The sequence below is a fragment of the Anomalospiza imberbis genome, chromosome 4 (assembly GCF_031753505.1).
Source record: "Anomalospiza imberbis isolate Cuckoo-Finch-1a 21T00152 chromosome 4, ASM3175350v1, whole genome shotgun sequence".
Classification (NCBI taxonomy): Eukaryota; Metazoa; Chordata; class Aves; order Passeriformes; family Viduidae; genus Anomalospiza; species Anomalospiza imberbis.
In genome coordinates this window covers 20,252,941-20,271,213 of record NC_089684.1, presented here as the reverse complement: position 1 = coordinate 20,271,213, position 18,273 = coordinate 20,252,941, and the positions used below count along the sequence as shown (strand labels likewise).

General features: G+C 34.2%; 1 protein-coding gene across 2 annotated transcripts in view; it reads left to right on the top strand.

Moving 5' to 3' along the window:
* SEC24B (SEC24 homolog B, COPII coat complex component) overlaps positions 1 to 17,838 on the top strand; it is a 46,365-nt gene extending 28,527 nt beyond the window's left edge. For both annotated transcript variants that reach the window (XM_068187408.1, XM_068187407.1), the window contains 15 exons: positions 250 to 359; positions 1,285 to 1,397; positions 2,754 to 2,872; positions 3,282 to 3,337; positions 3,659 to 3,865; positions 4,262 to 4,385; positions 5,005 to 5,163; positions 5,588 to 5,761; positions 6,429 to 6,539; positions 7,719 to 7,894; positions 9,446 to 9,583; positions 11,763 to 11,867; positions 12,919 to 13,011; positions 14,670 to 14,773; positions 15,946 to 17,838. In XM_068187408.1, coding sequence (XP_068043509.1) covers positions 250 to 359; positions 1,285 to 1,397; positions 2,754 to 2,872; positions 3,282 to 3,337; positions 3,659 to 3,865; positions 4,262 to 4,385; positions 5,005 to 5,163; positions 5,588 to 5,761; positions 6,429 to 6,539; positions 7,719 to 7,894; positions 9,446 to 9,583; positions 11,763 to 11,867; positions 12,919 to 13,011; positions 14,670 to 14,773; positions 15,946 to 16,060 — 1,904 coding nt within the window. In that variant the 3' untranslated portion in view covers positions 16,061 to 17,838. The remainder of the gene's footprint in view (positions 1 to 249; positions 360 to 1,284; positions 1,398 to 2,753; positions 2,873 to 3,281; positions 3,338 to 3,658; positions 3,866 to 4,261; positions 4,386 to 5,004; positions 5,164 to 5,587; positions 5,762 to 6,428; positions 6,540 to 7,718; positions 7,895 to 9,445; positions 9,584 to 11,762; positions 11,868 to 12,918; positions 13,012 to 14,669; positions 14,774 to 15,945) is intronic.
* Positions 17,839 to 18,273: the final 435 nt, after the last annotated feature.

The following is an 18,273-nucleotide window of genomic DNA, read 5'->3' as shown; positions in this document are numbered from 1 at the left end:
CTGTTTTATAGTTGGGGATCTATTTTGTTTAAAATGTATAAATTTTCTTTCCAGTTGCTGAACTTTAGTGTTAAAGATATGCTTGAGATATTTGAAATGTTCCTTTTTTATGTATCTTTAATGTAAATTTTTTGCTATTGCAATAATTGAACTGTGCCCACATTACTTTGCATTTAGCTGCAATAATGGTTTTTATTTTCTGACAAAAATATAATCGGTATTTGGGGGGGTAATTTTTTTTTTTAATAGTTCCTGAAGAATTTATGTATAATCCTCTGACACGGTCTTATGGAGAGCCTCACAAACGGCCAGAGGTGCAAAATTCTACAGTGGAATTCATTGCTTCTTCAGATTATATGGTAAGAAAAAGTTTTCATAGTAACTTCAACAGCAATTGCATGTTAATATAATAGTGCTTGAAATTAATGTTTCATATTGATCCAGTGATGTGTATTAATTTTTCTGTGAAGCTCCTCTTAACACCAAGGAATAGTTAAATTTATATTTTGAGTTTTGGCTGATGTAAACAGTCAGAAGCTTTTGAGTTAAAAGTAATTCAATGTGTGTTGTCATTCAGTGTAGTTTATTGTGGCACAATCAGATTTGAAACCAGTGCAGTGTGATTTCTGCCTTTCTCCCTCATTTTGAGGATGTTTTGAAAGACCAGTAATAGAATAATGAGCAAATTAATTCAGCTTCAAATTTTTAGTTAGTAATTGTGAAGAAATGGTTCTTACTAGGAGTCAGCTTACAATTGCTGGGATGGTGGTCTTGTCTGCCTGGGAAAAGGCCTACTTCATAATGACATTATTAGCAGCAGCAAAAATAAATTGTTCTCTTGTCTTTGAATTGAAACATTGTGGCAGACATTTTACAGTGAATAAACAGCTTGGTACATAACTGGGGGAAGGGGTAGGTAGAATGCTTTAACCCTGTTTCACGGATCACATTGTCCATGTACTGGAATAACAATGGACTTTAAAAGATGGAAGTCAGTATATTTCGTCATGTTCGAATTGACTGTTGGATGGAGGGACTAAAATATCCTTTTTTCTCCCTCAACTATAACATTTTGTGTTTATTACAAATGACAGTTATTAACCACTGGGCATTGTGGTTAAGGCTATCTGCATATTGCTTAGTAAATTATCTTTATTGCGTAATGTATACCTTGCATTTTTCTAAGTATTCCCTTTTCCTGCTTCCCTTTCTAATGACTAATCACTTAACATTTCTTTGAATATGATTTTTGAGTGTTTTTTATTTTTTTTTTTTACTTTGTAGCTTCGTCCTCCTCAGCCTGCGGTATATTTATTTGTTTTAGATGTTTCTCATAATGCAGTGGAGGCTGGATATTTGACAATACTCTGCCAGTCATTGCTGGAAAACCTAGACAAGTAAGAGTATAAATAACCTTTTCAAATCAGCTAACATGTTATGAAAAATTGTAACTGAAAATTTTGAAGGAAATTTCAAAGTGTCTAAACATTCTGTCCCTAAAGGGCAGAAGTTCCATTGCCTGGAATTCCTTCCCTGCATGTGTATCTGCATATAATTAAATAACTTATCTGCAAGGAATATTTAGCTGTAATTTCTAACAACATGTTGATTGTACAAAGATTTTTAAATTTCATTCTTTGCTCTTGCCAAGACCAGCAAAAATAATAAATTACAGCAGTTAAATTATCTGTTTCTTGTGCTGAAAGGTCTGAGGTGCTGCAAACTGTAACATTGTAACCACAAGAGTAAGACTGCCTGGGGTAATTGTGTTGTCAGTTTGGGTTTTTTAGATCACAATTACCCTGTGCCAATTTCTGTGTTTTTATTTTTGCACTGGGACAGCGTGCATGGGATTGTTCCTGGTGCATTTTGAGTGAGGGTTAATGAGCTTCACTGTGTTCCTGCCTTTTGACAACTAGTCCTGTGGAGGCCTTGCCTTAAAAATTCCTTTCTACAAGTTTTTCTTGGTGAGCTTTTCTCATGAAGAAGCCAACATATACATTAAAAATCTTTGCTTCCATTTTTTCATTCAGTCTTTCTTTATTCAGTTTTTTATGGCTATTTTGTCAACAGAATCTCAGAAACATGCTTAATTATTTTAGGAGAATTCATAAAATCCCATGCTAAGTCCACAGGAAAATTAGTGCCATTTATGATACCCAAATGGTAAAAGCAATATTTGCCTCTAATGCTCTTGGTCACTGTCATGGTTTTCAGCACTCCATGATATTTTTTATATTTTACTTGAGAAATCCCCTGTAGTCTTTAGTTTTGTATTATGTCATACACTGAAATATGGTCCACATAAGAAATAAATACGTGGCGTTGTAGAGACATTGGATTTTGGTTTAGAGCTGTAAGTACTCTGTAACTACATTAGTAAATGAGGGTTCTGAATTAGGAAAGGGCAGAATGCACTGTTTTATATTAAAGAACTGAGAAGGCTGTCTTTTTTCATGTGTCAGTCTAATGTTTAAATGAACTTATTAAGCTCTCTTGTGGAACAAAGCATCAATATATTAGTGAGTGCTTATCTGTAACACTTGGTCTTATAAACTATATCATTCCCCCAGCTTTTCAGAAAATGTTGAGGAAATATCGATTGTATTAGTATTTCAGATCTTTCTTCTTATGTTCTCCCATCACTTCTTTACACATGAACTGAGTTTCTTCTAACATCAGTAAGAACCCTGAGTATCTACATGTCTTGAGAGAGAGATTTAGCCTTAATAGTTTATTTTTTAATGCTTCAGGCTGCCTGGAGATTCAAGAACAAGAATAGGGTTCATAACCTTTGACAGCACTGTTCAGTTTTACAACTTGCAAGAAGGTTTATCACAGCCTCAGATGCTGATTGTCTCAGATATTGATGGTAAGTAAAAAGAAAATGGTAGCTGAGTTTTTGAGAACTTATTATTTATTTTTTCCCCAGAACAAAGGTTAGAATCTCTCAACTATTTGGTATTAGGTCAGTGTTACTGAATGAGAATATTCTTTTGAAAAATAGTCTTGCACTAACTGCAGAGTAGATGATTTTTAAATGTGAAATTCAATAGTTAGTTCTGCTTTGAATCAGACAAGCTTTTTACGGACTGTATTACTCTAACACATGTGTATGTGTATATAATTTACTTACTTACCTGCAAAGAATATTTAGCTGTAACACACACATTAGAAAAGTAGACTGTTTCATTGTGTTTGTAGCAGTGGGCAATGAAATGTTTTGTTCTATTTTAGTGGGTTTTTTTCTTTAATAATTTTTTTTTCTATTCTCTCCACAGATATTTTCCTACCTACACCAGATAGTTTACTTGTAAATCTCCATGAAAGCAAAGAGGTATGATTGCTCAAAATACATCATTAAATTCAAGGTTTAAATATTCAAAACAGATGTTCCTTTTAAACTTTGAATTCAAACTTAATCTTCATAATATGTAGTTCCAATGCTAATTTTTCATTATGGAAGCATTACATGTTGTTTAATTGATACATCCTAGCTTTTAAAATTACAACTTTGTTTTCATTAGTGTGTTAAAACGGAACTGAAATACTTGGTACTGATTCTGCCACTTCAGTCATGGCACTACAGCTTTTTTGAATCAACAGAAAATCTCAAGCTTGCAGGATGTCATAAAACACCTTTCAATCTGTTCTGCAGCTGATAAAAGATCTACTGAATGCGTTACCAAATATGTTCACCAATACAAGAGAAACACACAGTGCATTGGGCCCTGCTCTTCAGGCTGCCTTTAAACTGATGTCTCCAACGGGTGGTCGGATCTCTGTGTTTCAAACCCAGTTACCATCTTTGGGAGCGGGGCTTTTGCATTCCAGAGAGGATCCCAATCAAAGGTCAAGCACAAAGGTAAAAATTTCCCTTACTAATCATTTCAAAAGACTAAGGACTAGCCATGTCTTTCTGACTTGCATTGTTCTGCAGATCAATTGCTTCATCTTCATTTATAGCAATTAACTAATTTTTAATTATGTCAATGTTTATGCGTTTAAGATCCCTACTTTATACATGTATATGTGGCATTACTTGTTTTGAAGTGCACAAGCTGTCTTTGGCCTTTGGTCCATAATTTTTCTTGGCAAGCAAAAGAAGCTGCAAATATTTGTGACTCAGTTAACTCAGATCCTGCTGAATAGTATCTCTTTTGTAACTCAGATGCTGCTGAATAGTATGTCTTTTGTTCCATGAACTCTAAAAAGGATGATTGTTGTCATAACTCCTCCCTGTATGATTTATTTACTGTAGGTGGTCCAGCATCTTGGTCCAGCAACAGACTTTTATAAGAAGTTGGCATTGGACTGCTCTGGCCAGCAGACTGCTGTGGATTTATTTCTCTTAAGTTCACAATATTCTGATCTAGCTTCTCTTGGTAAGGAGCATCTGATTCCCTCTTTCTGCACTGTTGTCTCTCTTCAGAAGCACAGGCTACCTCAAGAATTCTTAAGTCATGTAAATGTTTTAGCACTTCTGTTATTGCACCTCATTTTGCAAAGAAGTTGACCTTGAAGTTGATGGAAGTAAAGAACAGAAGTATTATATTGGTGGTATCAGACAATTTATTCTAGGATTTCAAAGTTTTAAATTAGAAGTATTCTGCTAAAGGAACAGGAAGCAGAAACGTGGCAAGGAATAAATTAAGTTTAATTATAGGGGTAGAACAGAATTTTCATCTTTTGATAATTATCCAAGATTTGTCTCTGTACCTATACTTAATTTTACCTCTACGCCATTAGATATTTCTGCAAGCACTTCAATCTTAGATGCCAAATGTAGGATGCTTATTGAGCTTGGTGTATAATTAGGTCATTATGTGTTGGGGTGATTCATTTCTATCTTCACCCACCTGGGTCTGGGACCGTTCTCATTGTCTTACTGATGTGGGTGATATTGAGAAGATGAACAGAGATGTGGAAGTCTAGACACAATTTTTATGTCCTGATTTCATGTTACAGTTTTACTTCTTAACTGTATCTTCTCTTCCTTCACAGCTTGCATGTCCAAGTATTCTGCTGGATGCATCTATTACTACCCATCTTTCCATCATAGCCATAATCCTGCTCAGGCTGAAAAGTTACAAAAAGACCTGAAAAGATACCTTACAAGAAAGATTGGATTTGAAGCAGTTATGCGCATAAGATGTACAAAAGGTGTGTCTTAAATACTGATTCGTACGCAACGATTGGTGTAAATGTGTTAGCAATCATTTTGAATGTGCTTAGTCTTTAGCAACATTAAATTGAATGTTATTTTTCTTTCTTTGAAGAGTAAAAGAGTTACCTTCTTTATGTTCTTAGCTTTTGGTGTTTGATACTTTGTTTTTTAATTGATGGTACCTTCTCTCTATATGTTGACATGTGTGGTGTAAGGACGTCATTCACTTTGGAGTGTTCAGAATTGAACATGAGCTCTGCAGGATCACGCTGAAATGTCTAATGATTTGTGTAATTGGTTCTGCGTGATAGAATTTTTTACTGTTTTCTTCAACCTTAGCTTGAGGGCTGGGGTTTTAGTTACTGTGAGAGTTTTCCCTGCTGTTTTAACCTCACTCTGAATTATTTAATCTACTTCTAGGTCTTTCAATACACACTTTCCATGGGAATTTTTTTGTACGATCTACTGATTTACTGTCCCTTGCCAATGTCAATCCTGATGCTGGATTTGCGGTACAAATGTCCATAGAGGAAAGTCTGACTGACACATCTTTGGTTTGTTTTCAAACAGCTCTTTTGTATACTTCCAGTAAAGGTAAATAAATTCAAATTAATTGGTCAGTGGATTGGACTCTTTGTTTCTTTTTATGGTGTAGTGTTTGTAAAGTTGTTCCACAGCCTTTTGTTGTGCTCTGTACCCTAAAAGAATCTTGTCAGAGGTAGTGAGCTAGTAAGCCTACTTGGCAGTTAATAATATAATGGAAATCTTTATAAACACTGTTTTAATGTGAGAATTTCATCTGCATTTGACATACTGCTGATTCAGCAAGACTTTTTTACTTAAAAGTCTGGCCACTGTTACAAGCAGTAACATGTTTGGCAGGCACTTTATCCAAACACACAGACCTGTGATGGATTGGATCAAGCTGCAGTTACTACAGTGGGTGTGCATAAAGAATAGCAGCTATGGTATTCTATGGTAGAAGATGCCACAAAATTTTGGGATGGATATCTGTGTACTTCACTTGTAGGATCAAAGGCACTTATTGTGGATGTTGTTAGTTTGTGTTATCAATTTGTGCTGCTTTAGAGTAGAATTTTAACAGGTTGAGACCAAAATGGGAGACAGTGTTGCAGCAGTTTCTTGACTGGTACGTTTTCTAGAATGGGTGCCTCTTAGATGGGAGGAGATGCTGTAATGATTGAATTTGTTTACTTCTACCAGGAGAGAATGCATAATGATTTCCACTAATTTCTCATAGGTGAGCGTCGAATTCGAGTGCACACACTTTGCTTGCCTGTAGTGAGTTCCCTGTCTGATGTGTATGCAGGAGCAGATGTACAAGCAGTCGTGTGCCTCTTAGCAAACATGGGTGAGTACAGACCAGGAAGATTCACGTGTTTTTTGGCATGTTCCTAATTTTGCCAGCCATTTAAATGAAGTAGTGAACACAGCCTGCATATTATTAAAAAAGGTTGGATGCAACACACTGAAGCCTGTGTGTGCAAAAGATGACAAAACCAAATTTCTACTGAAACTGTGAACTGAAATGCTCCTTGTTCTGAATACTTAGTTGACTTTAGTCTTTTAAAAGGAGCCTTCTTTGTTCTCTGGTGGTTAGTAAAGGGCAAAGAATCATAACACACTTGGATCAAAACTCTCTTTTTTGTATAATTGTTGTTCACTCAAAATTTAGCATTCTAGGATTACTGAAGAAACAGTGATTCAGTTTAGTGAGTTGCTGGAGATTTAAAGGGAATTTTTGACAACAGTGTGTCTGAGGTATTGGTTTTCTATGCTTCTGTTGTTGCAGGGTTGACGATTCTTACTTATCCCTTAATTGTGGGTCATAAGTAGCTGTTTCATAGACTGATCTCTCCTGTTAAATGTGTATGACTCTGTGCAGCATTTTAGCACGTGCTGTATTGTATATTAATATTAAAATCAGTTAGAAGAAGTGAATAACAATTCTGTGTCTTTTGGGATTAAAACTAGATGATCTTTAAGGTTCCTTCCAACACAAACCATTCTGTGATCTCTTAAATGCACATTCAGTCCAGCAGGTGGCTTCCTCCAACCGAAGGATTTGCAGTCCTTGCTCAGCAGAGACGGATGAAGCTGCATTTACAGTAATCACAATTATGCCACTGAAGTAATGGAAGAAATTTTTTATGTGAGGGAGAAAAAAAAAATAAAATTAATTGCTGCAAATCTTATCTTGGTGGTTGGGCAACAGCATTTCAACAATAGCTAAGTTGTTTGTATAAGGTTTAAATTTATATTTAGACTTCACTATGTATGATTGCTTTAAAAATTTCCTTTAATTCTCCAGGAGTACAAAATTAGCTACACTATATCTTTGAGCATTGTGAAAGTGAGTTTCTGTATGGACAGTCATCTCTCTAGTCCTAAAAAAAATTAGGACCGCAGATGTGGTTTGGGGGATTTTTTAGTCTTAAAGCATAACCGGGAAGCACAACTCAAATTTTCAAAGTTCAAGGGAATGAGTGAAGCCATATCTGGTAACTTCTTCCCTCCTTCTTCCCCCCAGCTGTGGATCGCTCAGTTTCATCCAGCCTTGCAGATGCAAGAGATGCCTTAGTCAATGCTGTGGTGGACTCCCTGTCAGCATACATGTCAACTGCCTCAAATCTGCAGCAGTCCATGCTGATAGCACCAAATTCCCTCAAGCTTTTCCCACTCTATATTTTGGCTCTTCTCAAACAGGTATATATGATCTAGTGGATTAGTGTTTGATGTTGAGTTCATTGTTCTGTTTGAGGAATTCTTCTGTTCTAGATCAAGCAATGTCTGCACTTCTCTAAAAATATGGAAATTGGATTTATTGTAGAAGATGATATAGTAGTTTATTTTAAATTGTTAATGTCTGAACCATTTATTAGTTTACTTGATTTTAAATTTCTTATGTTTTGTCTCACATTGCTTTACAATGAAAATAAATAACTTACAATTAACATTTCTCAGATTTTGGCAGCTCATTAGTGTAGCCCATAAAGGTTGTTGGAAACTGCTTATTAGTACTTCATTTTTATTTTATGCAGGAAGAAACAAGTATTTTCCAATACATATTTTGTACTTTAAAGTTTCAAGAAGAAAAATTAGTTTGCAAGGAAGTACAGTGAAACTCAATACAGAAACTCAAGTGATATAGTTGAAAGTTCACATAGAAGTAGTTAATAATTTATTTTTTATTATTTTTTAATGATATCTTTGTTTAGATTACTGAACATTATACTGAAAAAGTGAGAGCTTCCTGCAGGGTTTTGTTATGAATAAATCTCATTGCTTAAAGGTTTTCATGTCTGACAGTTCTTGGTTTTGATGAATAAACCTTTATATAAGTCTTATAAGAGATCTAAGCATAAAAATTTTTCTTTGGCATAGTGATTAGTTCAGTCTCTAATATACTGTTTATGATTTTTTGATACTTGCATAATAAATGCAATTAGTGGTGAGGAAAAAGCAGACCATTTATTATCAAGTCTGTGTAAAAGACAGAAATAAGAGTGCCTGGGAAAAGTTGTTTAGGTTTGGAATTTTTATTATCTTTCTTAACAATAAGAAAACGTGGGATGTAGAGAAACCAAAATCAAAGTGCTTGTGGCAGCCAAGAATGAGTTATGTCCTTAGCTTTGTTGTAGAAGTGAATATGAACTTTGATTATAGGAACGTTCTTCACTGAGTTAGAATGTGATGTTTACTTCATTGTGTTGCTTCTCACAGCAATTGTGTCCCAGTTGCTTTTAAAGGAGATCTGAAAAATTCAGTATGAGAGAGTTAAAAAATAAATTATATCCCGTGAGAATCTGGTCTCTCCTATAAAACAAGAAAGTATGTTTCCTTTCCAAAACTTTCCATTAACATTGAATTCTTACTACTATAAATTCAGAGTTAATCTTGCGCACATATGTGCCTTGCCTGAACTCTGCTTGTCTCATATCTTTCCTGTGCTAGCTTGCACTGGTGAGTTTCACAGGCCAGTGTCACTTGTCAAGAATAAAAATGAGAAATGCTGGCTGAGTTGCATGCAAATTTTACACAGACTGAGGGAGAAGTTTATTCTCCTTTGTCAGTAAGGAGGGGCTGGATTATGTTTTCAATATTTTGCTCAAGCTCTATTGTTAAGATTCTACCAATAAGATAGATTCCTTTACAAAAGCTTTGCCACCTTTGCTTGACACTTTGAAAAGTCTGAAATGCACTCTTACATGTGACATAAAGTACAGGATTTGTTTGAGCAGTAATGTTCTCTTGCAGAAAGCCTTCAGAACAGGCACGAGTACACGCTTGGATGATCGTGTCTATGCAATGTGCCAGATGAAGAGCCAGCCTCTTGTTCATTTGATGAAGATGATACATCCCAACTTGTACAGAATAGACAAGTTGACTGATGAGGTAATGTATGAAGCCTGGTTATAGCATTTCCTACTTTTAATGGCCCATTAAATTTGGTACTGTGCTGTAGTAATCTTATGTTGTTATTGTAATACAAATGGAGCATTTCCCCTAAGTTAAAAAAAATCAAGAAAAACATTATTTTCAAGTTTTGAGTTGCAAGTACCATAGTGTGGTATAAACAGAAGTGTGGTTTAACTTTATTTTGTTGCAATGACCACAGTAATGCCATAGTTTTTTATCATACAAAGAAAGTAAAGAAAACTGTATGTATTGGAAACATTTTCAGTGTGTTTTTATTATTTAGAACTGTCTGTGGTAATTGGGTATAGTAAATCTGATGGATGATTCAAGGTTTTATATAAAGAAATCACATATAGTTGCCTGCAATAACAGCCTTCCAGTGGTTTCTCAGACTGAAGTGGATAAAACAGAACTTCTAGATGGTTGTGATCAGACTGAGAAAGTACTTCATGTACAAAACCAGGTTTTATTATTTCATCTTCTGCAGACATAGCCTAGGAAATGGGTGAATTTTTTTAATAGTAAGAAGCAAGATGGGATTTTTTTGTAAGGTCAGAGTTAGTTATAATGGCAAAAATAAGGGGTTTTATAAGTAAGCTTTTATGAGTTTTTTAGTCCCTAGTTTTAGAAAAGTATATATAGGAGTTTGTTTCTAAGTGACACAAGATTATATGGTAAACTGAGTAATTTCTCTGGCAGTGGTGCTGTATTGTTCAGCACAACCTCTGAGCTATTTGTAGTCTTAAAGTTTCTTTTAAGGTATTTCATAAACTCAAATAGGTGAGTCTAAACTCAGTGTTCTTCAGTGGAATTACTCTTTTTATACTCCACCCCTACCAGTCTGTGAGACGCCAACTTCAACTGGCCTTGTGAAGTTCTTTTTGTGGCACTTTAATTGTAACACTGTGTGTTTATGCTGTGAAGAATCAGCAGTGTCTTTAGGAGATCCAGTTTTATTAGCAAAGGCTTTCAGATCAGTTACTTGGAGTACAATAATACAAAAATCGGGCTTATTTTACCTACTGAAATTAATTGACAAACCAGATGTTAAATCATAACAGAATGCTAATCTGCCATTTAGTACTACTTCAGTTTAAAGTATTTGTGACAAAGGCTGCTCTTCAATGTCTCGTTTCTTTAAAAAATTCTGTAAAATTTAAATTTAAAAAAAACTTTAAAAATTTAATTTAAAAATTTAATTTAAATTTAAAATTTAAAATATTTTTAAAATATTACAGAATTCCTTTAAAATGTTTTTGCTAGTTTTCTTTTTACACTTGATTCTTAAGAGTATTGAGTAAAGCCTGGAACTTCCTCAAGTGGAATTCAGTAGCTCAATTTTCATAACTATGTCTAAATCCCCAAGACCTGTTAATCTATGGTATTATCGTATGAAAAATTTTAAATAGTGATTTTTATAAATAATCATATATTACATGGGCATATGCTTAGTCAGTAGAGTATTTTTCCCTATATTATTTGCAGAATGCTTCAGAGATTCTTGAGATATCTGGCCTGTTTTTGTGTTGGAGGAGGAAACAGCTTCAATCCTAAAATACTGGGGTGTTGTGTTCATGGGGTTTTTTATCATAGTTTTTGTTTGTTTATTTCTGGGGAGAAAGGCAGGGTATATTTTAATAATGTTAGTGCAAACAGCCAGATTCTTTAATCAGATCAGTCATAGGGCTCTGTGGACAAACCCAAGGATCACTTCAGGCAGGGTCTTAAATCAGGGGACTTCCTGTTAATTGAATGCAATAATATACAGCACCCTTCCTTACAGGGAGTAGAATGTCATGGTTTTCTGCTCTTGCAACATTTCTAGTGAAATTGAATGCAATGGTAAAAAAACAGAGGTTGTTTGTAGAAAACTTAAGTCAACAGTAGTAATTATTTTGAAATTTTGACATCTGTAGCATCAAAAATGTTATATAAGCATCTTAAATTAATTTGCATTATTGTTTTAGGTATTAAAGTGGCCCTTAGAATAAGTAACATTCTAGAACTGTTTGATGTACTTAATCATTTTTGGCTTAACATAGTATTTTGTTATATGAGATTCCTCACAATTTTACTAGAGATTATCAGTGTTTTTCCTGTTTTACCTCTAAAAGATAAAATTCTAATGTTACTGAGTGTTGGGGTTTTGTTGCAGAGTACAATACATGTAAATGACAGAGTTGTTCCTCAGCCACCTCTTCAGAAGTTGTCTGCAGAGAAGTTGACAAGGGAAGGAGCTTTTCTTATGGATTGTGGTTCAGTAAGTTAAAATTTTACACATGTCTTTTTAAAAAATTTTCTAAGGAGAAAAAGAAAACCAAAAAGCAGTGCCTCCTGTGTTATTAAAACCAGTCAGCTCTCAGCAATAACAGTGTTTTGAATCAGCATTCCAGGTAACCTGACAGTAATCTGTGTTCCAGTGAAAAGCTTTTATGTTTTGATCTGAGGCTGTATTTATCTCTGAGGCTATAGAGGTTGATATTTTTCATGCAAGACTGGTCAAAATATACCAAGAGTTCATATCAAGATGCTTTTTATGGAATTAATGTATTTTTATTTTCCAGAATTTCTTTCAATGGCTATTAAATTGCACATACTAGAGGATTTAACATAACACTTGATGCAGGAATGTTCTCAGTTATGCACAAAGAGTGGGTTTATGATTTGTGGACTGGGTTATGTAAGAGTTGCAAGTGAGAGGGAATTGGAGTCTGAACAAATTCTGTAGATACAATTTAAGGTATTTGTAGAAATTGCACTAAAACACACTCAATTGGATAAAACATTATGCTACTCCAATGGCAGTCTAGAAGGGGCATTTAACCTTGAATCACTTCAGGGATGAGTGTAAATGTATAACTAGCTTTTGTCTCCAGACCTCTGAAATAATTACTGCAATAAGCTTTGATAATTGGTGCTTTCTTGTTTAGATTGGGATACCAGTGTGCAGTAACCAACAGAATGCTGTGACTTCAAATAATTTGAGGGGTTTAATTTAAGGAGGTAATATGGGAAATTGCTGCATTAATTGTTCCATTATAAAGGTGTCCTGCAACTTCATTCTTTCAGTATTTGAATTCTACCTTTTTTTTTTAATTTAATGACCTTACTCTAAGTGTTACCAATATACTGATAATTTATACACTTACTTATGAATATAGACATGTATGTATGAATTGCAACTGGAACACTCAAGTGATTAATTTGCATGGAAGTTACTATCCTGGTATTATTCCTATTGCATCACCACTTGCCTGATTGTCTAAAATGTATGCAGGGCCTTTTCTAAAATTGATTCTGACATCTTACAGATTTTTTACCTTTGGATTGGAAAAAACTGTGATAACAACTTCATAAAAGATGTCCTTGGATACCCGAATTATGCATCAGTGCCACAGAAAATGGTAGGCATTTTAATGAGCTGAGCTGTATACTGCTTACACTTGGAATGTGCATTTAATCTATTTATTTCTGCACTTTCAGTTTTTAATTATGTAACTATGAGTTCGGTTGGGTTATTTCATAGTTAGGTACCTCTAACCTCTTGTCAGCTTCATAGAAGCCAGATAGAAGTTGTCAGATGTTATCAAGGAAAGACTGTAAACATGTAAATTTCATTATTCATGAAATGCCAAGCAGTTACTCTATAACATAACTGCTTTTATTATTTTAATGGAAGTACATGTGCATTCACAAGAATAGGAAGTAATTTCACAGGATTAATACAAACATTACCTATTCAGATGTCTTAAGGATTAAGATTAGAGTTATTTCATTGATAACATAGTTTTCAGAAGCCTTGTGTTATGTGAACCTGGTGTAAGATACCAAGTCTGTGGTATGACACTCTTGGCCTGTAAGTAACGGTAAGAGTTAAGTTTTGCTCAGCTTCCAAGCCTGGATTCAATGTTAAAAAGAGAAACTTTCAGCTATTAGAACATCAGAGACCGTTTGATGTGTGTTTTGGTGGAGTGGTTTTATGTTACAACCTGTACCTATAGACTGATGTGTGAAACAGAGCAGCAATTAAAGAGAAGTCTTGTCTTCAGTGAGTAGTGATTCCATAACATCAGCAATTGGCAGCTAAGGACACTTTAGACACTTTTTTTTTTTCAAGACACTTTAGGAAAGTTCATAATCAAATGGTTATATCCAAATAGTACCAAAAAATGTTAGCATAGAAACACATAGGTAGATATTTTCTGCTTACAGTTGCATAGTATCAAGGAGGAAAGTGACAAGAGCAGGTTAAGAGTGATAAACTATAAGACTACTATAAAACTGGACAGCTTGTTCAGAGTTTTTTATTTTGCATGTATTAGCAATTTAGAACTATCCCCTATGACCAGCTGGTGGTATTAGTTAATAGAGTTTCCAGGAGGAACTTAGATAAAGGAAGGATGATTTTTTTTTTATGGTTATATAGCATCTATTGTAATGAAAATGAGACAGAAACTTACATAAAGTTATCTCTGGTTTTAAGTTATGCCCTCATTCTACAAAGGTAGCAGTGGAACTGCTTTAACTGAAATAAATTCCTTTGTGTCATGTTAATTGTCTTTAAGCATCGTATTGGCTGAAGAGGTGATATGTTTAGCTCAGTGAATTGCTCAACCCTTTTAAGTCTATTTTTTTCAGCTTATTCCCTAACCAAATAGTCCAGTAGCATCTTTCCATTGATATTTACATAAAATTCAGATTTTACTTCTTGTTTCTTCAGTGATGCAAAGTGCAACGTGTAGAAACATGATTGACAGAAGAAGATACAGGCAAGAGCTGCGAAAGCAGCATTTTGAAAAGATGACTTTGCGAAAGTCTAAAATCTTTTGCACTTAAAACACAGTTTAAGTTAAAGATGTACTCCTTCCTAGATAGCAGTGCACCACAGATATTATGAAGTATTGTCCTTAAGCTGAAGAAAAACATCTGTGTATGTAAATCCATGGTTGGTAATTTCTTAACAGAGATTGCGGCTTGAGTTATGTTACAACTTTCAGGATCTGTTTTTTAAAATAGTTTCAATAATAAAAGGTGATGGTTTCTTTCAATTACTTTCAACCAGACACAGCTTCCTGAGGTGGATGCACCTTCTTCAGCAAGGACACGGTCTTTTATATCTTGGCTTAGAGATAGTAGACCTTTAAGTCCAGTTCTTCAAGTAATAAAGTAAGTATTTCTGTTATGCACTGAGCTGTTACTAACAACTTGTATTTACAATTTCTAATTAAGACTGATGAAAAGTGAGTACATCTGTCTTGGAAGACACTGAATAACATCACCTTCCCAGCTGATAAAGTGCTCTTTATAAAACTGTCTAGTGACAAAGGTTTTCTTTGAATCTAGTGCAAATTCTGTTGCTCATAGTTTTATTGGTAGGAATTAGTTGCATATATTTATTAGGAATATTCTAAATATTCTAAGTCCTTGATCAGTGCTGTTAACCAGGTTAGTTTCTGGTATAGCTTTTATAATTTCATTATATGTGTATAAAAAGATTCAAGTAAAGTTAGTAATCTGTAGATGGATTAATAATTATATATATTTGTTGCTAAGATCTACAGGACAGCAGCTGATAGATGAGGCAAGTGATGAAGCCTTTTCAAGCTATGACTTGCTTAAGGAGGTTTAAATTCTATAAAATGTTTATACTTGAGATTAAATTTCATTTGTAGAGTACTTGTTTTACTGAGCTGGGCAGGAGATCACTTTTTAGAGAGTATGATGACTTGCTCAGAGAAATGATACTGAAATATAGGACTGAAGGTCTTGAGCTGTTGGCATTGTGGCTGCTGCTTGAGTTGCAGGAATTTCTGAGAGACCATAATAAGTAGGAGAGTTTTGCTGCATGCTGCACAACACTGGAACAGAGGACTGTGTCCCAGCAAATTTTTATGGGGGCAATAATTGTGGATACTAGGTCTTTAACATGTTACCTTTGCTATTCTGTTGCCAAGTAAGAAAGTCTGGGGAGGGAATTGAGATTACGTGTAAACAGAGATGTAATTTTTGCATTGTTTCATTGCCACCAGCATATTTGTTAGCTTCAAAAACAAAAGAATTTTTACATTTCCTTTTTTGTGTTTCTACGAGATATTCTAAATGCTGTATTTCACCTTTCTACCATTTTATATACATAAAAAGATGCTGTTGTTTGATAGTGTATTGCAAACTTCAAGTTCTTTTCTAGACTTTGGATTATTTGCAGTTGTAATTTCTTTGGACTGAATTTATTTTCCAAATGACAGTAAGCAATTTATTAGAACTTATCCCTCTGAAGTTGCAGTGGGTTTTTTTCCTCAAACTTTGATTTTGCTTAATACCTCCTCTTCTTCTTTCAGAGATGAGAACCCTGCCAAAACAGATTTTTTTCAGCATTTAATTGAGGATCGGACAGAAGCAGCTTTCTCGTATTATGAATTCCTACTTAATATTCAACAGCAGATTTGTAAGTGACCAAGGAATAGGTAGAGGAAAGGGTCTGACTTCAGACAGAAGCATGGGCCAAGAGAACCATATGGGAAGTTACAGAAGTGGATGCTTGTCCTTCACAATATACAGTGACCAGCACTGTTTTGGAAGCTTTACAGCTAAAGGAGTATACATTTCCAAAAGAATTTTGCAGATTTCCTTCAGTCTGAAAGTGCTACGAGTGATGAAGCTATTTCACTAGTAAACTTTAAAATTGGTTTGTACACGTTTCCAGTTGTGCAGCGGTATGGTGCTCTGTTTATTGCAAGCTGGTGAATTTATGTAGCTATGTGGGATGATATTTCTTAACAAAATGTACAATTAGGTAAAGCCTTTTTTCTTACATTTGTTATAGTAGCCCTTCCAGATCCAAATTCGTAACAGAGATGTCAAAGGGCAGTGATGTATGTTGGTTGTTTATATGAATTTCTTTTTAAAAGGAATGGTTCATACTTGCTAAAGACTTCAGCAAATTCCCTGTGAAAGTTGTAGAGTTTCAGTAAAGTAAATCAATTGTAGAAATAAAATATATAATGTACATAGGTATTACATTTGTAAAGAAAATGTAAAAAATGTAACTAAAAAAAGACCTAGCTCATTGTGCAGAATTGTTGAGTGCTCGATGATGATGAATTGTTTTGTCCCAGGCTAGATAATGAAGTTGACTATTAAAACATGATAAAAGTATCAATGTAGAAGGAATATAGCTGCTGCTTCTGTTAATTTTAGGTGAATTTATTTATGATTGGCTTACTGATTAAAATACTTTGCTTTATCATGTGGTTTTATATTTATGCAACTATAATAATTTTCCAGCTAAACTCTTACCGAAGTGAATATTGAAGAAAACATGTTTACCACCTTATTTTACAGACCAGTGGAAGGGAAGAGAAAATACCACATAATCTGAAATGAGTTTTGATACAGAGTTCCTAAACCTCTTCTTATGTATTATCCTAAAGAAGGCATATCTGTTAACCATGTTTTGCGTTTTATAACTACTGTAGTCTTGGTCCAAGTTTCTGTAACTTGTGTCGTCTGCCATTTAGAGTAAGCGTGGGTAAACAGTCACACTTGAAGATTTGAATTCTGCTGTGATCTAAAGAAAAACAAAAAGGGATGTCAAAGATAATTACATTACATCAGTGAAAGTAAAGGCTTTAAAATGACAAAATTCAAAATGTAATCACACTTGCATATTTCAGAAACTTTATTCTTGCTAATGTTTTGGTAACTTAAGGGTTTGGGCTTTTTGATAGATTAATGACAGATTTTTTTCAGTTTGGTTATGTTGGGATGGTTTTCTTTGGCCTTTTTTTAGACACACATTAGAATTAATTCATAAAGCACAATCAATCATACTTAGTTTCCTGAACTTTATCTGTTTGGTTTAATGAAATGTGACTACAATGGAATAATTAGGTACAAAAAAAGTAAATTATGATTAATATGATTACATTTTAATTTAATGTAGCCTTGAAAATGCTAACATTGTATTTTAACTGCTATAGCCCCTGAATCAATTATTCAAGGAGAAAATGTACTAGCTATGGTTTGCAAATGCTTTAAAAGCTACAACAGTTAAATTGCGCCAGTAGTGTTACTCTGCATGTTAGCACAAACTCATTGTTTGGAGAAGATACCTTATATTTGTATGTTGTCCTTAACTAAATGTGTTTAAGTTACCCAAAGAATTACATAAGAGAAACTTTCCATTTAGTAAATTAATTTATCATGTAATAAACATCTGAGGCAATGCTGAATGTTGTCCCGAAATCAGACCTTCAGGATTTCAGTGCTTGTTTGTAAAGTAATGTGTGTTGGGTGAAAGCTAAGTGCTGCTGAAGAGTGGGGCATCTTAAAAATCATTTCTATTTGTGAAGATGGGAAGAGCATGTTAACATTTCAAATGCTCCATGAAGATGCTTCTGATTTGTGAGTTTGGTGTTGGTATCTGGGAACATGTTATGCCATGATTAATTGCAACATAATCTGTAAAATTATTTCTTAAAGCTTTATTCTTCTAGTATAGTTTTGTATATAAAAATTATGAAAAGTACATCTTTAGAGCTATTTGTTCAGTAAAATTATTACACGGCACAGAGAATATAGTTTATTTTATTAATTATAGTGCACAGTGGTCCATTCTGACTGATCTTTGATTTAAATTTTAAAAAGACAGTCTCACGGAAATACCT